At 40.3% G+C, this 26,924-nt stretch overlaps 1 protein-coding gene across 1 annotated transcript in view; it reads left to right on the top strand.

The window, feature by feature from the left end:
• Positions 1-5,080: 5,080 nt before the first annotated feature.
• The window catches only part of LOC139744719 (inositol hexakisphosphate and diphosphoinositol-pentakisphosphate kinase 2-like), a 49,898-nt gene continuing 28,054 nt past the window's right edge, over positions 5,081-26,924 (top strand). The window contains exons 1-12 of the mRNA XM_071655142.1: positions 5,081-5,155; positions 7,347-7,589; positions 7,772-8,118; positions 8,981-9,063; positions 9,465-9,619; positions 14,301-14,402; positions 15,924-16,085; positions 16,819-16,940; positions 17,811-17,912; positions 20,068-20,154; positions 21,001-21,118; positions 21,970-22,132. Of these exons, the coding sequence (XP_071511243.1) occupies positions 7,494-7,589; positions 7,772-8,118; positions 8,981-9,063; positions 9,465-9,619; positions 14,301-14,402; positions 15,924-16,085; positions 16,819-16,940; positions 17,811-17,912; positions 20,068-20,154; positions 21,001-21,118; positions 21,970-22,132 (1,537 nt within the window). The 5' untranslated portion in view covers positions 5,081-5,155; positions 7,347-7,493. The remainder of the gene's footprint in view (positions 5,156-7,346; positions 7,590-7,771; positions 8,119-8,980; positions 9,064-9,464; positions 9,620-14,300; positions 14,403-15,923; positions 16,086-16,818; positions 16,941-17,810; positions 17,913-20,067; positions 20,155-21,000; positions 21,119-21,969; positions 22,133-26,924) is intronic.

Below are 26,924 nucleotides of genomic sequence, written 5' to 3'. Positions count from 1 at the left end.
GAGGACCCCACCATGTCTGCTTCCATGGTTACGGTGACTGTCGCTGTGTTGGTCCTGGATCATGCTTTGGTAGGTGACGATGTCCAGATGCGAAATGGTGAGAATGTGGTGTCCTTTCTTTCTCGTCAGGTGACTGGGAATGATAAAAGGGAATCGTAAAAATCTAATCAGTTTTTTTTTTTTTTTGGGGGGGGGCATGTGTGGTCACTCTCTATAGTCTCTAAACATACATTTCAGAATGGAAACATCGTCGACTATAATCATGACAAGGGAGATTCGTATTGTGTTAAATTTTCTGGATGCTTCTTTCTGATGAAATAGTAATTTACAACTCCTTCATCTGGCTGTAGATCACAGTGGCGGATCCAGAGGGGGCGCACGGGGCGCGGGCCCTCTCTCTCTCTCTATATATATATATATATATTGTTGGTTATTTAAAACAAAAGAAATAAAAAGACAAAAATAGACAGGCGCCTCCCCCTTATACGGAATTCCTGGATCCGCCCCTGGATCACATATTTGAGATCTTTGTAAAAGCTATTGCGAGAAAAAGGGGGAATGGGGGAGAGAGAAGGAAATGAAAAGGAGGAGGCGGAGAGGGATAGGGCCTTAGAAAGAGGAATAGCGATGATGAGAGAAGAAATCCTGATTGCTAGATTCTTACCTCATCATCTCACAGTCCTCCTGACTTGTGAGGAAGTTGAGACGTGTGGCGCCCTCGGAAAAAGCCATCGCTGTGTTACCATGCGGGCACCCGGCCCTATCGGCTGGATGTCTCGTTGTGTTTGCCTGATCAGCTGAAGATGCTTCTGGCATCTTTGCTCGATCAAAACATTCGACGATCAAGAATTGTTCGAATATCACACGACCTTGCATGGAGAAAAAGACAATAATACAATTTATATACAGTGCAGATATTCTTGTTTTGCCTGTTCTTTTTTTTTTTGTTTTTTTTTGTTTTTTTAAATTGAAAATTTCATGCGTTACACTCAACGGAACCTCCTTTGGGCCACAGTAGGTGATAGGTGCTACGTAAACTGCAGAGTTAAAACAAAACAAGACATCCTGAGAAGGCTTTTTCGATTCTGGTGTTTCTCTCACACACAGTTAGTTGCCGGCAGTGGCGTATCTAGGGGGGGCAAGGGGGGCACGTGCCCCGGGCGCCACCCCTTGGGGGCGCCGAAAACGAAAAAACGAAAAAAAATCGAAGAAGAAAAAGAAAAAGAAAAAGAAAAAAAGAAGAAGAAGAAGAAGAAGGAAAAAAGAAAAAAGAAAAAAACTCGCCCGGACCGGGAAGGGGGGGGGGAGAGAAAACTAAATCAAACAAAATAACAACAAAAATGACAATGTTTATTGTGTTCACACCAGAATTCCATGTTTTGTAAGCTGAAATTTCGGCTCGCTCGCTGCGCTCGCTAACTGCTCGCAAAAATCTATATATATAAAAAGAAGATAAAGAACAAAACGTGATGATGACGTGGACAAAATGACAATGTATATTGTGTTCACACATGCCATCGTTAGAAGGCTTTACACGGAGCAGCGGCTGCAATTTTATTTCTTTCGCTCTGAAGCGATCGCCTATTGAATCAAACGAGGGCGCCAAAGGTGTCGAACATACGGGGGGGGGGGGCAAAAAAACCCAAATCAAACAAGATAAGAACAAAACGTAATGACGACGCGGATATAAACAAATTTCGGCTCACTCACGCGTTCTAATTTAGAGTATTTTTTTTCAAGTCCTCACTTTGTTGGTATAAATCGTTATCAAGGCCGTCACTATATCTTGATTAGAATTGTAAGATTTGATAGACAAAAAATGACAAGAATTCCATGTTTTGTAAGCTGAAATACAGCAATTTTCGGCTCGCTCGCTGCGCTCGCTCGCCAAAATTTATCCAAAAAAAGAAGATAGGAACAAAACGTGATGATGGCGCGGAAATATACAAATTTCGGCTCACTCGTGCGTACTAATTTAGAGTATTTTTTCAGTACTCAGTTTGTTGGTACAAATCGTTATCTATAAGGCCGTCACTATATCTTGATTAGAATTGTAAGATTTGATAGGCAAAAAATGACAAGAATTCCATATTTTGTAAGCTGAAATACAGCAATTTTCGGCTCGCTCGCTGCGCTCGCTCGCCAAAATTTATCACATGCTCGCCTCAGTTTGTTGGTATAAATCGTTATCTATAAGGCAGTCACTATAATATCTTGATTAGAATTGTAAGATTTAATAGGCAAAAAAATGACAAGAATTCCGTGTTTTGTAAGCTGAAATACAGCAATTTTCGGCTCGCTCGCTGCGCTCGCTCGCCAAAATTTATCAATCCGCTCGCGTCAGTTTGTTGGTATAAATCGTTATCTATAAGGCAGTCACTATATCTTGATTAGAATTGTAAGATTTAATAGGCAAAAAAAATGACAAGAATTCCGTGTTTTGTAAGCTGAAATACAGCAATTTTCGGCTCGCTCGCTGCGCTCGCTCGCCAAAATTTATCAATATGCTCGCGTCAGTTTGTTGGTATAAATCGTTATCTATAAGGCCGTCACTATATCTTGATTAGAATTGTAAGATTTAATAGGCAAAAAATGACAAGAATTCCATATTTTGTAAGCTGAAATACAGCAATTTCGGCTCGCTCGCTGCGCTCGCTCGCCAAAATTTAGCACACAAAAAAAGATAAGAACAAAACGTGATGATGACGCGGAAATATACAAAAATTTTCGGCTCGCTCGCTTCGCTCGCTCGTCAAAATCTATCTAAATTTATTACATTTAAATCACCCTCGAAAGACCCCTTTTAAGTGCTTGAAAAAGCATATCATGTGGACTTTTTTGTAAGTCCCTACCGGGATGGGGTTGGGGTTGAACACTTTTTCAGAAATTAGGGACGCAATTTTCGCGCTTGCCCCGGGCGCCGTTTTCCCTAGATACGCCACTGGTTGCCGGGCAACTTCCGACGAAAAGCGAAATAAATGCGCCCCCCCCCCCAAAAAAAAAATAATAATAATAATAAATAAATAAAAATAAATAAATAAAATAAAAATAAAATAAAAAAATAGAATAAAAATAATAATAATAATAATAATAATAATAAATAGAGTTTTCCTTGCTCCCATGAACGTGATTTTTACAGATCAACTCCGTCAGTGATGAGTATAATGCAGAATGTATACTAGGGCCTACTAGAGGTATAGATTCTATACTGTGAGAGAAGGTTTTAAAAGAGTGAAGATGGAACATCGAGGTTTGAATCAGCATAATAGGAATAAGACCGGGTATGCGAAGGTATCACAACGCAAAAACTCAATTAGCCCCACTGATCCCGAATTGTTAAATCGCTAGGACTATCCCAAAACTTACCAGAAATGCTTTAAAATTGCGCTGTCATGACGATCGTCCTTCAGTGTCTGGAGAAACCTTAAAAATCACATTCAGTTATAATTTTGGTATGGCACTGTGTATGGTCGAGTCAACTGTGTTAGCACATTACCATAGTGATGAAGCTTCACGCTCCATTGCAATGCGCGGGGTGCAGATCCTTCTATGACGACACAAAGGACGCGCGTACCAGGGGACGCGCGTCCTTTGTTACAATAAGCTCTCTTGTATTATCACCTTTTTTTTTATTATTATTACAATGAGCTCTCTTATAATCACCTCTTTTTTTTTTTTTAATGAATTTTTTGAAAGTGATTGCAATTTTGATTTTAGTTACGGTGCGTTCAGACGCTGGAACGTAATCAAGTTTATATGAATCGTGATTGTAATCTTGACTTGAGTTTTGAAGGTACATGTATGCGGTTCCTGGTACTGTACCTGTCAATCAGACTCGCGAAGAAGGCGCTAGCTACTGTATCCGTTTCGAGCTGTCTGTGGGCGGAGTAAACGTAGGGTAGAGCCAAGCTCCGCCTCCTCAATCATGTTTTGTTGTTGTTGTTGTTGTTGTTATTGTTGTTTTTAGGTCAGATCTTTCAGTCGGGAAGTGCGCACCATGAATAATTGAGCAAATCAATGTTACCTCCGGACCTCGAGTTGCAAATTGAAATTCTAGAATCATTATAATTTGCTTTGGAACCGTCATATATAGAAATATCTCGATTTAATAGCAATCATGATTATTCCAATAGAGATAACGATCGTGATTGCAAGAGATTTTTCTACCGTCTGAAAGGAGGTAGAAGGCAAATTGGATGAGGAGCTGTCTGCAGGCGATACTACAAATCCTGGGGCAACCTGAATTTAGCTACAGAATATTATATTCAAGGACTCACGAAAAACGCACGCTCATGGCCTCTAGAACAGGGACTGCAGAACCTTTTTGTGTTATATTTAGGGGCCGGGGGGGGGGGGGTCAGGATCGATGATCCTCCCCTCCCCCCTCCCTTCCCCCCCCCCCCCCCCCCCCCCCCCGCTTCGATGGAGAGAATCTCGGGCGGAACAATGCCATGGGTTTGCTTGTGATGTTTTCTATTTGTTTGTTTTCCACCTTTTTTTTCAGAGAAAAAAAAAAATGTGTGTAAGGGTGGGGGGGGGGTGGAGGGCTGCACCCCAATTGCATCATCTCCTCCCCAGCCTATAAAAACTAGCCTCCTTTTTTAAAACAGTATCTCCCCTGGAAAAAATGATATTAATAAGTTCAGAAAGAAGAGTCAGCCGTATATCACAGACCTCAGTGAAGAGACCGAATTAATCAAGTACAAAAATGAAGCACATGACTGTCAAAAGTCTTTTGATCGAAATATCGCTGTCACGATTATGCCGCCTTCTTGACTAGCAAAATTCATTACATGTAAATTAGATTTAATACACAACGTATGTGTACTCTTTTTTTTTTACTTGTGTAGGCCTACTTGTTTTGTCTTGTCTTGGTTTGTTTTGTTTTGTTTTTTATTCGCTTTGTCTCTTTAGGGCCACCATAGGTTTCAGGTCGGTACACTGACTCCTAGTTATGCTGAAAAAGCGACAGCACAGCATGCTCTAGGATTACGCGCGGTGTACTGCATCAACAGCACGCTGAAGCTGTACACCTGTATTATGGTATTATGATTGTACACTAATCAACACATAATATGCGGGTGTATATGGGGTGACTACCAGTGGAACGCTGTAGGAGTTAGGAAAAAGAGCTGAAAAATCACATAATGTGCGGGTGAGCAATGCAGTGCATAGTAATTCCTGTTTAAATTTCATCATTCGATGTGTTGTTTCTTCGCAGGAACAAAGAGGTACATGAACATGATGAATGCCTTGCCCGTTAGGAGTCGAGGAAAAGGCTCAGCTACATAATGTACTGAGATAGATTAGAGTAACGTTACATTTGTACCGGTACCACATCAGTTTCTTGATTGGTAACCCCGGTGTTTTTTTTAGACGGCACAGATTGGGGAAACTAAAAATCTATCGGGGACCCTATCCCTAAACCTAACCCTAATCCTCATCCTAAACCTAACCATCAAACCCTAACCCTAACCCTAACCCGGTGCACTATACCACAACGGTCCTGCACTGTACACATCCAGATCCAGATCCAGAACCCTAACCCTAACCCTAGCTACACGCAGCCGCTACAAAGAGCGACAGCGGCTGCGTGTAGTTAACCCTAACCCCAACCCAGAGACTCCAACCCCAACCACCTTCTGATCTGGAGATTCTCCCGCCCGAAACCCCTAGCAAACGGGAGACTCCAAGTTGATGTGTGCGAATAAGCGCGAAGTTCCTAGGATTCTAGATGTTCTCTGGTGCTATCTAAGGCTTATTTTTTCAACATACGATAGAAATAAGTAAGAAATCCTTTCCACCGGGAGACACAGAGCCAGGGCGGGAGAAATCAAATCTCAAACGGGAGAACGGGAGATTGTGCAAAAATGGGCTTTCGGCGGGAGATCTCCCGTCGAAAACGGGAGAGTTGGAGTCTCTGCCAACCCTAACCCTAACCATAACCATAACCATAACCATATCCAAAAACCATAACCCAGCGTTTTTCCCATAGGTTTAACACGCGCCATGCCCCAATCTGTGCCGTCTTAAAAAAAAAATGCGGCCCGGGGCGCTGTAATACCTGTTGGGGTCGCTGCTGTGGTTACTTGATTGGCAGCCTTCTTGATTTTGCATTCAGTGTATCAGACGACAGGGCCCACGCACTCAGCTGCACCGTGTTACAAGTTTAGATCTACAACTTCAACCAGCTAAGAGCCGAACCGAAGCAGTATTAAACCAGTTGATCTACATGTACACGAGGGCTGGAGAAGCATGTTGAAAGTGATGGCAATTATTTTTGGCCTATTTTTAGTGGGAAATGTCCTCTACTTTTGGTACCGGTAACTGACGTTAATAGTTATTATTTGATGGTTGCATGGTTGACGTTGACTGATCGAGTGAGTTTTGTTTATTTTTTTGTTTGGCTCCCAGCAGGGTGCAGTGACCTGCTCAGACAGCTGCAGTCAAGTGGCTTCTGAGCATGAACATCACACCCGATTCACATGTTGATGTACATATTAAGGGATTTATGATATCTCAGGCCCAGACAACCTGTGTAGAGTTTAGCTCTATTTACAACTTACAAGATCTGGTTCTTGTACTCAAGTTGATGCAGCAGCCAGGACATCGTTGTTGTGATTCAGCATTTTTGTCATCCTGAATTAAAGAATGCCCTTTTTAGCATGGTTGTATGTTTGATATGCTCCAAAACCTAACATTACAATATAGGCCCTACATAAAACAAAACAGCACCAAGGGTTGACCTCCCGTGCCAAAATTCAACAGCGCATGTCAAAGCCAAAGGCATAGGTTTTCCATGGAGCCAGCAGTCAAATTTTGTACGGTGTTATAAATATGGTCAAATTTAATAGTGGTCTATGGGCAGCTTGCTTTACAGCACATCTTGGTCTAAACTACCCAGTAATCAATGTTTGTAAAGTATAACAAAGGGGCTCTCAACTCCATCTGAATATTTTATTGTATTTATAATTTAGAGTTGGTGAAGATTAGATCAAAATGAATTTACTGCTGTGCTGTAAGGACTGTGTTAATGACTTCATGCTACCATTATGCCTCTTGTTGGGTTACTGTTTTTGTTTGCCTTTCTTGTACCCTCCCCCCCCCCCCCCCAAAAAAAATATATATATATATATAAAAAATAAAAAAAAATAAAAATTGACATATGGCCTAGATCTACAATACAAATGGTAGTTGATAGGGTGCAAATTCTATCATGCGCAATCTACTTAGCTAGGAGAGTCAGAATAAGCTGTAATGCAATGATTGTTTGTTGGTTTAAGTGTTTGTTTGTTTTAATGGTTGTTCATTCATTTAAATTGTCTGTTCGATCCTGTCCAACCCAGGTCATCAACTTTGAAAGCACTTTTTCAGCTACACTGTAGCCAATTCTGTGTGATGTCATAGAGAGCCGTCAGTGATCGGACCACTCCAATGACCATCAAATCTTTAAAGGCCATCTAAACAAGTCTGGGTCACAGCACATTTTTAGCATGGATATTCCGGGCAAGAAAACATCTCAGGGACCCAGCGGTGGTGGAGAAGAATCCTTGTTAGGAGATGGTTCCTGTGATCCCATGTCTGTCCAGGTAAATTTGAAATACAAATAATGCAAAGTCATGCTCCTCCATTGTATTCAATTTTAGTTACTTGATAGAAGCATGCACTACTCTTGCTGTACAAATTAAAGTCATAAAAGCTTGCATATGAAAAAAAAAATTAGTAACACTTTTTCCTTCTTTTGTTTTGGTGGGCTTGTAAATCTTTCCAGCCAAATGGAATGAATTCCTCCCCCTCGACACTGTCAAATCTCTACCGCTGGGATGCCATGGAGCACAAGCTGAAGGTGGTCGTTGGGATCTGCTGCATGGGCAAGAAGTCGGGATCGCGCCCCATGCGCGAGATCTTGCACCGCCTCGAGAAGTTTGAGGGCATCTCCCTGGACATCTTCGATGAGGACATGATCCTCAACGACCCCGTGGAGAGCTGGCCGAAGTGCGATGCGCTCATCTCCTTCTTTTCCACAGGCTTTCCACTGCACAAGGCCATCGCGTACGCAAAGCTGTGCAAACCGTTCGTCATCAATGACTTGGAGGCCCAGTACAATCTCTTGGATCGGTCAGTTGAGTTCCCCAAATCTCATCCCCTTTAAAGGCATTGTTTACCATTTGCAGATGAAATAAAAACCCAGCTTTAGTGTTTCAAAATAGCTCTGAAATCTGAGTTAGGGATAGAAATAACCAGTGGTGAAAAGTATAATCAGTGTTAAGCATTGTTGATACAAAATGTGAACAGTAGTTATAATAAAATTGTTTCTAGACTAAACCATCTAAAGTTATGGTTAAGCGAGAAAAACAGTGATATCTCCTTATATTTTAGGCTTTATTGCAAAATTTTTATGTGGTAGGATATTTTGGGATACAACTGACCTACACATATGCATCAAATGTGATAACTTGAACTTTTTTCAAATCACTGCTCCCAAAGGTAAACCATACCTTTAACCTTTTTTGTGCTTTGAGTGCCAGTTGGCACAGAAAACCCAATACTGTTGTACACACTGTCTAAAGTATCTGGCACTGAAAGGGGTAAATGTTGCCATGCTTGTGTCTGGCATTGTGAAATAAATGCAGACTGAGAGAACCTTTTCGCAGGAACCCATGAACTTTACACACGAGCTGGTCACAATCTTCTTACAAGTACCATACTGTTTCAGTGCACTCCCATTCTCATGAAAAAGGGGAATGTAAGAGTACACTGAACATGGCTGACCTTTGTCTGTCCTTGACAACAATTGTACATTGTGTACGTGCTATTTAACCCCCGCAAAAGACAACTGAATTGAGACGTGAAGAAATGATGGATGAGATGATATCTTCATTCATGATGTATATGGAGTCACTGATTTACTGTTATGTTATCTGTATTTACCAGGAGTGTCTAATCTCATTCCCACTAACTTCTCCTCTCCCTGTACTAGGAGGAAAGTCTTCCAGATCTTGTCTGATGAGGACATCCCAGTACCACGGTTTGGTATCCACGACAGAGATGGCGATCCAGAAGGTTAGTGCTGTTATTGTTTGTAAACAAAAATAAATGACATATGAATAAATGATGATCAATTAGATATTGAAATTGTATCCCCTTTTTTCCAATCCAAGGGATTTTAGAAACAGATTTGCTGTCTTTTCATAGGATTTTATACACCTTTTTTTTTCTCACTTTCTATATCTTATTTACACTTATTATTTACTTTTTTCTCACCTTTACCATATGTTTCATATCCCTTCTTGACATATTCATCAGTTCATTCTACATCAGTAATGTGTCTATCCACCCTTTTACAGTCAGTTTATAGTGTGTGTATCGGGGTCTCACAATGGCTTTTACATATATACACGTCATATTTCATCATCATTTGTGTTTATTTATCTGTTTGTTTGTTTGTTTTGTGTGTCTGGCAGATGATTCTTTGGTGGAGAATGAAGATGAGCTAGAGATCAATGAGGCGGTGTTCCGCAAGCCTTTTGTGGAGAAGCCCGTCTCGGCTGAGGATCACAACGTTTACATCTACTATCCTTCATCGGCAGGGGGAGGAAGTCAGCGGCTCTTCAGAAAGGTGAGTTAATCCTTTGTGTGCTCTGAGTGCCGATTGACACAGAAAACCCCATGGCATGGTACTCACTGTCCATAAGTCACAGGCACAGAAGGGTTAAAAGCAAATCTTGAAAAAGATGTCGATCCTTTTCGTGATGCAGCAAGCTTTATACAAATCATTGTTATGCAACCTGACTACTCATTGCTGGGTTTAATGAAGGGATTTTTAATTGAGTCCATGGATTATATATTATTTAAGTTGTAGTTGCATGAATAGGTGTTAGACCATGCGTTCCAACAGACATAGGCTGCGTTTATCAACTTTCCCCTGTTTAAACGGCTTTCGATAGCCCTTTCGATAGCCCTTTCGAAAGCCCTTTCCATAGCACTTTCGAGAGCCCTTTCCAAAGCCCTGACTGCCTGTACTATTAATGTGCCGCTTGTTTTCTAAGAAGGGACGGCGAAAAGCAATTACCATCATAAAGACATATCTTCCTTTGAGAGTGACAAGTCATGATGCAATGCCACATGAATCAATTGTCTTCCTATCTGTGAGGCAGCTCCAGTTTAGCACATACTTCAAATATTTCTGAGTGGCGGCATGAGACTGGCTGCGTTTATCAACTTTCCCCTGTTTAAACGGCTTTCGATAGCCCTTTCCAAAGCCCTTTAGAAACGGCTTTCAAAATAGTTGCGGTTATCAACTCTCTTTGCGAACACGATTTTTTAACTGGCCTGTCACTGCACAGCTGCATTGCGCTATTCGACCCGAGGAGAAGTACAAGTGCTGAAGTACAAGACTACAAAGCCGTTTCAAAACAGCTTTGCGTTTATCAACTTCCAAAAGGCTTTTACAAACAGGTTTCTGAAAACCTGTTTAGGAAACCTGTTTGGATAGCCACAAATTTGGGGCTTTCGAAAAGGCTTTCCTAAAGGGCTTTCAGAACAGCTTCGCGTTTATCAGCTCGTAAAAATTCCTTGAAAGCTGTTTGGATAACCTGTTTCTGTCGAGAAAAGGAGTTGATAAACGCACCCATAGATAATGAATGCAAGCTGACATGCATTTGTGCAAGGTATGCCTTTTTTACACGTGTCTGTGGACTTGATTAAATTCAGGCGAGCTTTGAACCACCTTTGTTAATGTAGCCCACTGTGTCTGACAAAAAAAAAAAAAAAACTGTCTCATAATGATACCACTAATGGTAAGGAATTGATTAATCATGTTATCAAGGTCAAAGGTCACAATCAGCGGTCAACGAACTTTTAGAGCCCAATGTTAAGTTTTTATGGCGCGTTTCTATTATGAGTCATAACTTTTGATCCATAACTCCATTTGTGACCAAACTTGGATGGCAGATGTCCCGTGGGGAGTGGATGGTCACCACAAGGTCAATGGTCACAAGCATGGGTCAACGAACTTTTAGAGCCCAATGTTAAGTTTTTATGGCGCGTTTCTATTATGGGTCATAACTTTTGATCCATAGGTCCGTTTGTGACTAAACTTGGATGGTAGATGTCCCTTGGGAAGTGGATGGTCACCACAAGGTCAAAGGTCACAGGCAGGAGTCAACGAACTTTAAGGGCGCAATGTTAATTTTTTTATGGCACGTTTCTCTTTTGCCATAAATTTTTACCTTTTTATACCTCTTTTATCTGTTATATCTCTTTTTTATGCCTCCGCCACGAAGTGGTGCCGGAGGCATTATGTTTTCGGGTTGTCCGTCCGTCTGTACGTACGTCCGCTTTCGTTTACGCGATAACTTGAGTAATATTGACTTGAATTCAACCAAACTTGGTCCAAGTATAAAGTAGGATGGGGCAATTAGTTGATTAGATTTTGGGTGAAATCGGCCAAAGGTCAAATCATGAAATTGTATCCGTTTACGCGATAACTCAAGACTGGATCGAGGAAATTTCACCAAACTTTGTCGGAGGATGATGTATGATGGGACAATTACTTGATTATTCAAATTCATGATTCTTCCGTCGAAATGTTTTCATTGCAACTGATTGACAAATTGGCCTACATCGACGTAAATAAGCACTGAATTGATCAGTGTTTTAGTAGTAGCCATGATAAAAAAAAATCATGGGTATGTACAAGTATGTACGCCCATGATTTTTATGCCTCCGCAACGAAGTGGCCGGAGGCATTATGTTTTCGGGTCGTCCGTCCGTCCGTCCGTCCGTACGTCCGTACGTCCGTACGTCCGTACGTCTGTCCGTACGTCCGTCCGTCCCGTTTTGTTTTTGTCGATATCTCAAGAACCGTGTGGTGGTTTTACATCAAACTTGGTATGAGGGTATATCCTTGGCGGATAATACTTTGTGTGGATTTTAGGGTCACAGGGTCAAAGGTCAAAGGTCACAGGTTATTTTGTGAAAAAAAAAATTGAAATTTCATGTTTTTCTCCATATCTCGCAAATGGTTCAAGGTATCTTCATGGAACTTAGTATATATGCTTGTACCGATGGGCAGTGATTATCTAGGGAAGTTTGGGGTCATGGGTCAAAGGTCAGAGGGTCAAAGGTCAAGGTCAACTCCTCAAAATATCACTACTTTCCTTAAAATGCAATATACCTGAAGGGTTTTTTTTCTTTAAACTTGATGTATGGCATGTATTACCCAATATATATTTTTGGGGAAGTTTCTTGCCAAAAGGTCAAAGGTCAAAAGGTAAAAGGTCAAGTGAATGTGCTAAATTGCACTTTTTCCTCCATATCTCGAAAGTAACTCAAGGTATCATCATGAAACTTACATATTTATGCATGTTCAGCCTAACAGTGACTCTCTTTGGAACTGTGAGTTCAAAGGTCAAAGGCCAGATTTAGATAATGCTATTTTCCCATTTGATACTGGAATTATACTTTTTCTCAATACCTTGAAAATTACTCTATGCATAAACTTATAAAAGGGTCAAAAGTCAAGTAAAAATCATCAGTTCCCCCAAATACCTGCACTCTGACATTTTAATCATTCATCCAATTGAACCTAGTTCTAGGAAAGTGAACATTCAGCACATTTGTGTCAAACCTGTCATTTTAATATTTTGCCAATTGTGTGAAACTGTCATCACACATTGTCAAGACATTGTACTATAGACCTATTAGGAGAACCATGCATTATGGCGGAGGCATATCAGTAGCCCTAGCGATATATCTAGTTTTATCATGGCTACTACTAAAACACTGATCAATTCAGTGCTTATTTACGTCGATGTAGTCCAATTTGTCAATCAGTTGCAATGAAAACATTTAGACGGAAGAATCATGAATTTGAATAATAAAGCAGTACCCGCTGCATGCTACAAGGATTAGAACCAACACTTGCTGTCGGGCGAAAGCTCGGTGGTCTAGTGGAGATGACGCCTGTCCAGTGATCAGGAGGTCGTAGGTTCGAATCCTGCTCGAGTATGTACACCCATGATTTTTTAACATGGCTACTACTAAAACACTGATCAATTCAGTGCTTATTTACGTCGATGTAGGCCAATTTGTCAATCAGTTGCAATTACTTGATTACTTTTTTAGTGAAATTGGACAGAGGTCAAAGGTCAAAGATCAAGGTCAAATCCTAAAATTTATCTGTGTACGTGATAACTCAAAACTGGATGAAGCAGCTTTCACCAAACTTGGTCCAAGGATGATGTATGATGGGACAATTAGTTGAGTAGATCTTAGTGACATTGGCAAGAGGTCAAAGGTCAAAAGGTCAAGGTCAAATGCTAAAAATGTTGCTATTTCCCCAATATCTATGCAATGCCCTAAGGTATTTTCTTGAAACTTGGTGTAGACATGTGCTACTGCGTAAAGATTCTCCAGAGAGAGTTTCATGTCATAAGGTCAAAGGTCAAAAGGTCAAAGGTTAGGTGAAAATGTTGTAATATCACTTTTCTCACAAATGGTTCAATGTATCTTCATGGAATTTGGTACATACGCATGTACTGACTGGTAGAGATTATCTAGGGAATTTAGGGGTCATAGGTCAATAGTCAGGGGGTCAAAGGTCAAGGTCAACTCCTCAAAATTGTACTATTTCCCTCACACACTAGTATATGAAATGCTTGCATTATTAGTTTTAAAACTTAATATATGTATGCATTACCTAATGGAGATTCTCCAGGAAATTTCCAGCCAGAATGTCAAAGGTCAAAGGTTAAGGGTCAAAGGCCAGGTTTCAATGCCCCCCCCAAAAAAAAAAAAAAAAAAAAATCTATTTTGTACTGTAACTACACTCTTTCTTCATACCTTGGAAATTACTCAATGCTTAAACTTATAAAAGGGTCCGTCAGAATTCAAGTAAAAATTCTCAATTCCCCAAATTTGTGTACCTGCACTCTTCGACAATTATAGCAAACCCAGTTCAAGGAAAGTGAACATTCAGGTCATTTCTGACAAACCTGTATATTTTGCCAGTTATGTGAAACTGTCATGGATCACACATTGTGAAGACATTGTACTATACGCCTATTGGGAGAATCATGCATTATGGCGGAGGCATCAGTCGCCATAGCGACATTTCTAGTTTTTTATCTGTTATATCCCATTTGCTTACAATTTCTTGTACGCGAATGGGCGAGACACATTATGGCACTTGCCTTGTTTGTTTTTTGTTTTTGTTTGTTTATATGTCATCGTGTCATAATGGAAACTTGATTTCAAGTTTCTGCTTGTTTTTCTGGCTGCTTTCACTCTTTTGATAGATGCGTAACAGGAGCAGCGTTTATTCCCCCGAGAGCCATATCAGGAGGGTGGGTTCATACATGTATGAAGAATTCATGCCCACTGATGGAACTGATGTGAAGGTAAGACTTGTTTTTGGTGCACAGTTCAACAATACAATATGATTTTGCTGGGCTAACTAGGCTGGGCTATTTAGGTAGTTTATAGAGCCGATCTGGGCCGTCAACCGCGCGATTGCGACGAAAATTAGCACCCACATTGCCTATGATGTAATCTAAAATACCTTGATGTTAATTTTTCAAAAAAATTGTCATTTATGCTAAATTATGCTAATTTATGCATAATGATGCATGAAATCAGACTATTTGGTATAAATCACAAAATAAAGCTCAAAACAGGCACATTTTTTGTGTAAATATTCTTTTTTGTGTCCTTAGCAAATGTAATAAAAAAAATTGTGATATCAGAAAAAATTCTTAAGTATTTTATTGTTTTTTGAATTTCTTATGTATTTCCTTGTTTTTTGACTTTATGTTTTTCATTGTTTTTTCGATGAAATTTGTCAGCGCCATCGCTCCGAACAAGGAAATATGTTATTCATTGATTTTAATCAATAAAACCCCAAAATAATCATGCTTTTATGAAATTTGCCTGTAAGCACAGTTTGCATTGAAATTGTACACGAATTCACGTTTTTGAGCAATATTTGGTCTGACATGCATGTACAAATTTATGTGTAACTTCGGAACCCCACGCCCAGGCGTCGCAAATTTGGTGTCAAAAGATGCGGGAAACATGAAAGAAAAAAGTCATGAAACGTCGCGGCGATAGCTTTTTGCGATTGCGATACATGGCGCGGAATGTCGAGGGGCCCCCCCCCCCCCCCCCCCCCCCCCCCCCCCCCCCCCCCGGCCTAGTTAGGGTTAAAAGAAGTGTTACAATCACAGTGAATGGTCATATAAATGTGTTTTGAATATTTACTGTCTATGTAGTTTATTCTGCCATGTTTTTATTTTTGAAAATTTTGCAAGTCCACTGGTATTTCAAAATCAAGGAATCATGAAAATATTGCATTCCCACAATTCAGACATTGTGTATATCGCCCTCAAGGTGGGAAATCACATACCTTTCTCCCGAAAAGAGATTAACATGTGAATTTCACATTTTGTCACTGATTCTTGATCACAGATGCAGCTGCTTACAAAATTGTTTCTCTTGCCTCAATGTGTAAAATGTTCTTGCAGAATATATGGCATATACATTGTACAGCATAAGCAAAATACCACAGGACTGATGGTTTTTGGTTTCCAGCAAAGGACGTTTAAGATGAAACTGAAATGAACAGATTCAATAAGTATTGCTCTATAAATCTAATATGAGCACATATAAATCTACAATATATATTTCAGATTTTTCAGATGTGAAGGTTAAATGTGATGATTAACCCGTTGAAGACGAGTCCCAAGCATACTTGGGCAGTTTTCTATGGAAGATGTGTGTTACAGCAATATCAGCTCGTCCTCAATGGGTAAAGGGTCTTTATGTTGATGTGAGAGTGTCTGACACAATGCTGTCCATAAATTGCGATGTAATTGTTCCACCTTTTGGCTTCACTCGTGCGACCTGTACATATATCGGTGTAGGTCTACACAGTTGGACCCGACTATGCCCATGCTGAGGCCAGGAAATCACCCGCCCTGGACGGTAAAGTCGAGAGGGACAGTCAAGGGAAGGAGGTCCGCTATCCGGTCATTCTGACCAACCACGAGAAAATGATCGCCAGGAAAGTCTGCCTCGCATTCAAGGTGGGCATGAGTTGCTGCAAGATAATTCTTATCTGTAATGTGTCCGATGGGACTTAAGTTTTGTAGCTGTTTAAAGGAGAGAGAGGTTTTCGTGTTAGTAGCACATAATGGGTTGCAGCCATCAAACGTTTCTGTGTGCCGTAATGTTGCGAGACTTAATGGCATTGTCACTCCCCTAATCATGTCAATTTTTGTGTTGTAATTATGAATATCATATCATTGAGTGCATTTCCTATTTAGAGCTGCCAACCATTATACATATAACATTTAGGAAAATGTAGTATAATATGGAAAACATGTTTTTCTAGAGTTTGGTGTTAGCAAGCTTGATACATGCAGTTTTGCTGTTTCATGATATTTTTTTTTTTGTCTTCAGAATACCTAGAATGCAACAATATTTGTTTGATTATTTGTGAGTTGATTTTTTCTTTTGTTTTGCTTGCAGAAGGTTACAGCCTTGCTAATTCAATTGGCTGTGTGCTTCATAAACCAAAATTATAACATCATATGTTTAATTACATTGTATCGTTTGGTGTTCAGAATAAGAGATGTCCAAAGATCAAGCACACAAAAGAAGTAAGTCCACAGAGAAGCTAGAAATGATATTGTCACCTAGCTATTTTCTCGCAATAAGCTTTTAGCTCCTTTTGCATTTGGTTAGGATAATTTGACAACAGAGCACTATTTGTGTACAAGTGTGTGTAATTTGTCTGGCAACTTCTGTCATACCCAGCAAACTGTGTGTGGCTTTGATCTGCTTCGGGCCAGCGGGAAATCCTACGTTTGCGATGTCAATGGATTCAGCTTTGTGAAGAACTCCAAGAAATACTATGATGATTGTGCCAAAATTCTTGGGTGAGCCTTAGTTACTCCTTTGTGTCAGATGCAGATATACTAAGTTTGATTCTTAGTTTTTCAGTAAATTGTATTTCATGACCTGATTACAAATCATTATTCAATGACTGTGTTTGGCAAAATATCTACTCAAAGATGGAAAGTTGCTGATTTTGGATTGTAGATTGTTTTGATGTACAAGTACATAGAAAATCATTGAATGTTTTTCTTGTGAAGCAATGTGTGGTTGCCCACATTCCCACATTAAACCTTCATGATAAATTTTGTTGTATTGAATCATGGTTTTTCCTGACCTCTGTGTATATTGTTCCAGCTAGCGAGTTATTTGATTTCAACAGGCTGTAATTCTTCCAGTCATTCTATGCATTTTCTATGGATTATGCTCAAGATAACAATCCTCACTTTCTGGCACTTGTCTATTCTTTCTTTTTGATTTTTAGTCTAGACAAAAATAGAAATACATGCTAAGAAAGAGAGATGAGACACTCAATAGTTTTAACGTGGGATCTTAAAACAGTGATTACCTTTAAAATTGTTGGATATATGTACAGTCTTATAGTATTGTTTGGTTTTGTTAATCCTTTTACAGTCATGTCAAAAGTGTGTGCATGTGTGTGTATGTGTACTGTGATTATAAAATTATTGACCACCATATATGTTGGTACTTTAGGAATCATACTGTGGCGTGTTAATTTTGACATCTGTGAAATGCAGTACTCTGCATAGTGTAAAATTATACAAATGCCGTTTTAACAGTGACAAACATGAAAGCATGGAGACATTATAATTGACCCAACAGTGTCTTGCTAGTGGCAGTGATGATGTACAATATATGATGAAGTTTACGTGCTTGTTTCTTCCAAAACCAAGAAACATGATAATGAGAGAGCTGGCGCCCAAGTACAACATCCCTTGGCAGAAGTTCACACTGGATGAGGAAATTCCCTACATGCCCACCACCTCAGGAACCATGTAAGTTGACCAAGGGGGTAATAGGGAGCTTTCGCAGTGGTATCGCAGATGTGAAATTATGCAAGTCGTGTGCAAATTTCAGCAGTTAGCACAGTTACGAGCTTCAAATTCTGCCTTAGATCTATGATGGTAGTCAGCCATGGTAGTGTCGACATGGAAGCCCTGATGCAGCTGAAGGAATTTGACATCACTGACACATTTGCATGTGGAAAATTTACATATCAGTGATTAAAGCTGCCACATCAGACATTTGTGAAAGTGCTTGTGAGGCACAACAGCTTGAAGAACATGCTACCGGCGCACATCTCACAGCGTCACTTTGTGAAAGCTCCCTATTGGACAGTGAAGTTTTATAAGGGGGCTAAGGCATAAATGTCATTTACCACTTCATTCATTGGTTTGGAAGTATTCTAACTTTTGATTTGTGTACATTTATAAGTGCCCATAGAGTGCTGTGTAGGGTCGCAGAATCTTAGTCATCATTTTCAGTCAACTGTAGAAACCTTGTAAATACAAATGTACCTACAAATTTTTGTCTCGCCCACCGGAGGTGACGGCGAGACTAAGGGATCCAAATGGCGTCCGTCCGTCGTCCGTCGTCCGTCGTCCGTCGTCCGTCCGTCGTCCGTCCGTCGTCCGTCCGTCGTCCGTCCGTCGTCCGTCACAAATGTTAAAGTTTACCTGCAAGACTCTCTTATGATGCATAACTTGGCAACTGTTACAGCAATGGCAGCCACACTTGGGTGATAGAAGCACTAGGGGTATCTTCATGTTATGGTGTTGTCAGAGGTCATGTGATGATGTCAAAGGTCATTTGAGGTCATATATTAAAGAGTATGTGCAAGACTCTCTTTTCTACGTTAAAGTTTACCTGCAAGACTCTCTTTTGACAAATAACTTCACATAAGTTGCTTGGATTACAACCTAACTTGGGTCATAGATGCACTGAGGGTACCTTCATGTTATGGTGCTGTTGGAGGTCACAGGATAAGGTCAAAGGTCATTTGAGGTCATACGTTAAAGTTTACTTGCAAGACTCTCTTATCACATGTAACTCGACACATGTTGCTACAATGGCAATCAAACTTGGGTGATGGATGCACTGGGGGTACCTTCATGTTATAGTGCCGTAAGAGGTCACATGATAAGGTCAAAGGTCATTTGAGGTCATACGTTAAAGTTTACTTGCAAGACTCTCTTATCACACGTAACTCAGAACATGTTGCTACAATGGCAATCAAACTTGGGTGATGGTAGATGTCTCTTGGGAAATTGAAGGTAACCACAAGGTCAAAGGTTACAGACAGGGGTCAACGAACTTTTAGGGCCCAATGTTAAATTTTTAGGGCGCATTTCGTTTATGGCTCATAACTTTTGATCCCTTTGTCTGTTTGTGACCAAACTTGGATGGAAGATGTCCCTTGGGGAGGTGAAGGTCGTCACAAGGTCAAAGGTCACAGACAGGGGTCAACAAACTTTAAGGGCCCAATGTTATGTTTTTAGGGCGCGTTTTGATTGTGGCTCATAACTTTTGATCCCTATGTCCGTTTGTGACCAAACTTGGACGGTAGATGTCCCTTGGGGAGTTAAAGGTCATCACAAGGTCAAAGGTCGCAGAAAGGGGTCAACAAATTTTTAGGGCCTAATGTTAAGTTTTTATGGCGCGTTTCGATTATGGCTCATAACTTTTGAGCCCTTTGTCCGTTTGTGACCAAACTTGGATGGTAAATGTCCCTTAGGGTGTTGAAGGTCACCACAAGGTGAAAGGTCATAAGCAGGTCAATTAACTTCTTGGAGTTATAAAAAATATCAATTCCTTGTACGCGAATGGGGGAGACACAATTTGGCGATTGCCTTGTTGTGTCTGTGATGCTGCAAGACATATATATATTTTTTGATAAAATCTAATTGTCATTTCTTAGATGAGACTGGTACAGTTTAGTGCCATGTACATGTATTATTTGCAAAATGACATTAGTTGTGATCTTGATGAAGAAATGATAAAGAAAGTGATTGAAGCTAATGGCAGTGTACTTTAAATCAAGTATTTGGAGGCTTGGATGCCATTTTTCTCACCTAGTCATTCACATCATATGATGATTAACAAAAGAGACCTTATCTAAAATTCCACTGATAAATCACATTGTGATTCCAGGATGGAGCTGCGATGTGTTATAGCTGTCATCAGACATGGAGACCGGACACCCAAGCAGAAAATGAAAATGGAAGTGAAGCATCCAAGGTAAGGAATTCTTGCCAGACTTTTAACTCTACATCTATGAGGCTGTGAAATTGAGTTAATTTTTGTATAGGCGAGGTTGTATAACGTAAAACCAGAAACCTTTGTGTGCACGACACTTTCGCAAATTTCGCAAGGAGCCAAAATTAATGAAAGTAACATACATGCAAAAGTTTTTGCCGACACAATGCATTAGAAGTCTGTACGGTGTTATGTTCTATTGTGGTTGGCAATTTGTGATAATTTTATCCTGCAAAAAGGGGCATCGGCTCCAATTCAAGAACGTTGAATGCTGCAAATGTTTCCGGTTTTGCAGTCAGCTGTGCATGAGAATACCATGCATGTTGATTAGATACAAACTTATTTGTAGTCATGACAGAGTCTGATGGAAAGAGTAAAACAACAATCAGGTTTTCTGCTGTATCATTTTGTGCAGTTTTAGATGTCATGCGTGAATTCATTCAAAAGCATTCAAACTGATTTCTGACAAGCAAACGATTAATGTTGATTGGCATTTTGTGATAGACTTGCTTAAATTACATGCAAGTACTGTATAAGTGGAAATTTGAGCGGTATGGATATTTTTGCGCATTTCACGCGACAAGAAACATGAAAATAAAAGCATAATTTATGAATGTTTCTGCTAGTATGTAACAATATTTTATCTCTTTGATTCTGCTGAATCTAAAACATGCAAAATCCATTTTATACTACTGAGCATGAGATATTGCTCCTGCGAAAATGTCCAGTTTTACAGTAATTGCTGTGCATGTGAGTATATGGAATACACAGCGTTGCTGTGTACTGGTATGTACAAGTGTTAAGTGTTGCTTCCGCTGGACACGTCAGGTTCTTCCGGCTGTTTGAGAAATACGGTGGCCGCTCCAAGGGCAAGGTGAAACTGAAGAGGCCCAAGCAGCTGCAGAAGATTCTTGATGTGGCACGATACCTCCTGGGAGAGCTCAAGGTATAAGCTCTTATTTTCATAAACCCAAAGCCGGCCCAAGAATACATTTGTGTATTAGAAAGTAAGGTAGAGTTATTTTACCGTTGTCAAATGTAACTGCTCTCTGGTACTTGTATAAAATGAATATAAACATGTATTGATAAATAATTTTGCATTGATTGGAGTTTGATTGTAACAATGTATCATAATTTAGAATTTAACACTAGCTTTGAAAGATATTTTTTCAAGGTGCAGTGGATTTAAACATGCTTAAAACCTTGAATGAGAGAGGCTTCTAGAATGTATGATTAAATCATACTTTGTAGTGAGATTAATGCTCTCTTGTCATCTTTGCATCCTCAACCCATATCCTGCCCACTACCTCTCACCATACTTGGTCCACTACCTCACCCCATACCGCACCCATTGCCTTTCATACCCCCATACCTGGTCATCTACCTCACCCCATGCCTCACCCGTTGTCTTTGATACCCCATGTTCTGTTCACTACCTCACCATATGCCCTACCCTTTGCCTTACCCCATATCTGGTCCACTTCCCCACGTATTGCCATACCGTATACCTTGTACACTGCCTTACCCCATTATCCACTTATTGCCTTACCCCATGTGCCACCCATTGTTACCTCATGTCCTACCCATTGCTTTACCCCATACCTGGTCCACTGCCCCACCCGTCACCTTACCCCATACCTCATCCACTACCTCACCCCATTACCCACCTACATGTATTGCCTTACCCCATGCACCACCCATTGCCTATACTTTGTCCACTACCTCACCCCATTCTCCACCCTATTGCCTTGCCCTATTCCCCTGCCTAATGCCTCATTCCTCAACTCCTTGACACAGTGGCAAAAGCACCGCAGCCAGCCAGAGATCGAGGAGCGGGAGTCAAAGCTTGAGCAGCTGAAGGCGGTCCTCGAGATGTACGGCCACTTCTCCGGCATCAACCGCAAGGTGCAGTTGAAGTACCTCCCCAAGGGCATTATGAAGCACTCCAGCAGTGAAGAAGGTAAAACTCAAACCTTGGAATAACTCGCCTAATCTCCCGAGGGGATGATATATGTGCAATTATCTTCCAACCCCACCATTCTTTCACCGTCAGTTGCCCATCATCTGTGACCTACTACTATAAAATTGCTGGTGATTCACTTTGAATTGTTCAGCCCTTGTAGGTTTGTTTTTAGCTCACCTGAGCCAAAGGCTCAAGTGAGCTATTGCGATCGCTCTTCGTCCGGCGTCCGTCGTGCGTCGTCCGTCGTGCGTAAACTTTTTACATTTTCATCTTCTTCTTGAGAACCCCATGACCGATTTTCACCAAACTTGGCAGGTAGCATCCCTAGGGGGATAGGATCTCAATTTGTTCAAATGGGCACCATGGCCCACCTGGGGGGCCCCAGGGGGGGGGGGGGGGCCCAAACACTCTAAAATTAAGGAATCTTTAAAAATCTTCTTCTCTAGAACCAGAAGTGATAGGGCTTAATTGATACTATGAGTAAGTACATTGATGACTGTAGTTTCAAGTTTGTTCATGGGGGAATCAGGGGTGCCCCCCTTGGGACCCAGGGGAGGGGGCCGGGGAGGGGTCCTAATGGGGCCTAAATTGTACATTTTCATCTTCACTTTGAGATCGCCATGTCTGATTTTAACCAAACTTGGTAGGTAGCATCCCTAGGGGGATAGTATCTCAATTTGTTCAAATGGGCACCATGGCCCACCTGGGGGGTCCCCAGGGGGCCCAAACCCTCTAAAATTAAGGAACCTTTAAAAATCTTCTCTAGAACCAGAAGTGATAGGGCTTAGATGATACTATGAGTTAGTACATTGATGACTGTAGTTTCAAGTTTGTTCATGGGGTTGGCGGAATCAGGGGTGCCCTCCGCCCCCCCCCCCCCCCCCCCCCCCCCCCCCTTGGGACCCAGGAGGCGCACCCAGGAGAGGGATGGGGAGAAGTCCTACAGTTGTAATGGAGCCTGAATTGTACATGATCATCTTCTTCTTAAAAACCTCATGATGAATTTTGACCAAACTTAGCAGGTAACATCCCTATGGGGATAGAATCTCAATTCCTTCAAATGGGCACCATGTCCCTCTTGAGAGGCCCCTAGGGGTCCCCCCCCCCCCCCCCCACATTAAGGAATATTTAAAATCTTCTGCTCTAGAACCAGAAATGATAAAGCAAAGTTAATACCATGAGTTTGTACATTGATGACTTTAATTCCAAGTTTGTTCATTGCAAATCCAGGGCTGCCTGCCCCCCCCCCCCCCCCCCCCCCCGAGTTGAGGGGGGATCCATATGCAGACCTAAGTTTCCAATGTTCTCAGGTAAGAGTGTGCAAGAATGCGTGGAAGGTGAAATTGCGATACTCAGGTGAGTGCGTGACCCGCGGGTCTCTTGTTTTTTTTTACTCTAGAAAACATCACTTGGCCCCATTGCAAGAAAAAGACTTAGTTTGGTATCGAGGGAAACAGGTAGAAATCTTTGAAGTCAGTGGGCTGCTGCTATGGTAGTTGCTGTTATCATGAAGTATGATTACATTGAAACTCTTCTTTGCGGCAAGACCAGCAACTGTACAACTGGTATAGCCATTATCAGATGCAGAAATGGTCATTCAAAAAAGGGTGGGGGGAGGGATGGGGACAGCCAGGTAGGATGACCATAGTAGTATGGTGTCACGGGCAACAATTTACACCAGGTCACAAAGAGCTGAATAGATTTTATCACCACTTATCCTGCAGCCACTGTGCATGATTTGCTGATCATGCTTGTATTTTTAACTCCCTTAACACACCCAGTGACACTGCCCTCAATAAATCTGAGTGCTTAAACTTGAAGTGGGTCATCCTGTCTATTTCGTGGAATAAATGTCAAGAATTGTCATCAGAATTGATAAACAACTTCATTTGTGCTATAACAGTATGGTCTTTCTCAGGAAAAAAATTATTACTAATGGTCATGAGCTGTAGAGAATCAAATGTAGCTGCATTCTGCTTAGCAAGTGACATGCAACTACTATAATGTTTCTGGTGTGTAGATTGATCACTACCCTGTGCCCCTCCCTTTCTGCCATTCATTCATTGTATTGTCACTTCTGTAAAGAAAGAAAGAAATATAACAAAACAAATGCGGCAGAGTGTATAAAGCATGAGAATGCTGCAAAAGAACAATTTGATATTGTGACCCAAGATCACAGTCATGAAACAACTGCTGTAGAAGTAGACATTTTCACAGGATTGAATCATTTTACTCACCTGCTCCCTCTGATTAAATTTCTTAAGTAAGAAATCATTTTACTCATTAAAAAATAATTTTACTCAAAGAAATAATTTTACTCACCTGCTCCCTCAGATTAAATTTCTTAAGTAAGAAATCACTTAAAGGGGATGGCTAGTAACTGATCAGTGGGAATCAGTGGGAATGCTGGAGGATGATTGTTCCAATCCTTGTGGGATTCATTCAAGAGTACATTATATATCTATTGTTGTGTGAAAATTATTTGTTTCAGAATGGTCTCACATTCAAGTAATGTGCAGTTTAATGTTTCCAGGTTAGCGTGCCTGGTCAGTGACGGGGTATTAGTCTGCACATTATGTGAATATGAGACCGTTCTGAAGCAAATAATTTTCACACAACAGTAGATATATAATGTACTCTTACATGTAAATGAATCCCACAAGGATTGGAGCAATCATCCCTCAGCATTCCCACTGATTCCCACTGATCGGTTACTAGCCATCCCCTGGTAGCCATCGCCAGGTAGGGCAAAAAGTGGATAAGCTTTGTGGTTGTTAAAGTAGTCTTTTTGTCAACAAAGCCCTGCATAGAAATTGAATACATCACAGAAATGGTCTATTGAGCATTAAAAGTGTAGTTCATGCAAATGCCAGGTATTGTAGTTGTTCTTGGTCTTCCGTACAAGCATAGGATTCTGCTTAGAATTTGTATAATTTTAACAGAAGTAATATATGTTGACTTACTCTACAGATGTTGGTAAACTGAACAATTTCCTGAAGAAAGAGGGTAAAATTTTCGATCTGCTGTACTTTCAGTCACTCCATATACATGCATCTCTCATATTTACTTCTCTCTTTGATATCTGCGATTAATCTGCTTAAGCTGGTTTACATTTGCAATGTTTTATCTAAGGCATTGGCAATCTTTTGAATTTTACATTGTGTGGTATGAGGATGCTTTATAAAGCTCCACTTTCCTGCTATTTCTAATTTCAGTTTTTTTTTAATGCAGATACTTGTTCATATAACTTGTGAGCTCTTAGTAGAATAGCTACTAAAATACCTCTCTCTTCAGATCTGTTGATCTAGTTTCCCTGATTGAGATACGTAAACATGGATGCTTCATGAATATGTATGTGATTTCTCTTTGCTACTCTGTACATAGAACTAGATATTATTATCTACTATTCTTTCTTCCTCATTGTCCTACAATTTACACTGAATATGTTGGTAAACTCTTCTCAGTGGGCTCTTTGCATTTTTTTATGTTTTAACTGGAAGAGTGGAGGCAAGGTTTATCATAACTCATCTGTACATGAATACCATGAATTGATTTACATAGTCGAAATGTGTGTTCGTATAGATTTTAATTAATTCACATAGGAGCATTAGATTGATTAACTCTTTATGTGCCATGGTGTGAACCTCCTGTGTGCCACATTATTCTGAGACAGCAACATAGTCATGCTTTGGGTAAACATTCCATTTTTCGAATCTATGGAACTTTTTTAGATTTTTTGTTACCCTGGACGTGTAATTGGCAAAGTTGTTGAAAAAAAAACTTGGCATGCCATCAACTGAGTCAGGCATGCAAATGTGGCACATAAAGAGTTAATTGGACAGGCTTCTACCAGCAGGACGGTCATCATTCTTATCAATCTTAATAGAATTGTATTCTCTTTGCCTAGTTGAATATTGGTGTTATGCAGTAACTGAATACTTTATTTTGAACAACAACAAAAAAATCAACAGTTTTCATATTTTCTTTTGGTGATATGCAAATGTCTGGTCAGGATGGAGTGTGTTTGCTTTAATGCAAAACTTCACAAATATGAAGTTGTTACAGCACGATGCAGAAGATGAAAAATCCCAATTGTCAGGTTGCTGTCCCCCTCTAAAGCAAAACAAACATACCAGCACCAACCATATTCAGCTTCTTTCTTTCTTTTTACAAAGTAGAAGAGTAAAGAAAAAAAAATTAAAGAATTTCGTTACAGTATATGTGTGTTAGAAATCAATTTGCAAATACAGCTCAACAGTGCTGAGAATAGTTCAATGACATATTATGACTAGTTAGTTCATATTAACTTTTGCCATGAACTTGTTTCACTATCTATATAAGTATATTTGTCACATCAGACTAATGAGAAACTTTGGGGCTGGTGCAAGCATATCTTACTACTTTTCTTTCTTTGTTTTGTTAACATTCAAATTGTAGAGATCTTTCCCTCTTTTATAAGTAATGCAATATGCAACATACTTTCCTAATACTGGCATAATGATTTCTTGAGCACACTGTTGCATGGATAATTTTTTTTTTCTTCTCCCTCTGATATATGTTGCATTATTGCCATAAATATGATAACAAAATTTCCTAGCAGTGGAACTATTAATACAGCTGGCTGTAGACACATTCATTTGCCATCAGCTGTAAATCTCATGAATTGCTAACACAGCAACAACTACTATAGCTATGGCTACTAATTGAGGAAGGTGCTCAACTGTTGTTTTGTTTTTGTTTTTGTTTTTGTTTTTTTGTTTTTTTTCTTTGTTTGTTTGTTTGTTTGGTT

This window comes from Diadema antillarum, unplaced genomic scaffold (assembly GCF_040938485.1).
Source record: "Diadema antillarum isolate AM-2024a unplaced genomic scaffold, OU_Dant_1.0 seq00001206_RagTag, whole genome shotgun sequence".
NCBI classification, from domain to species: Eukaryota; Metazoa; Echinodermata; class Echinoidea; order Diadematoida; family Diadematidae; genus Diadema; species Diadema antillarum.
The sequence above is the reverse complement of the archived record's forward strand: the minus strand, read 5'-3'. Positions and strand labels throughout refer to the sequence as shown.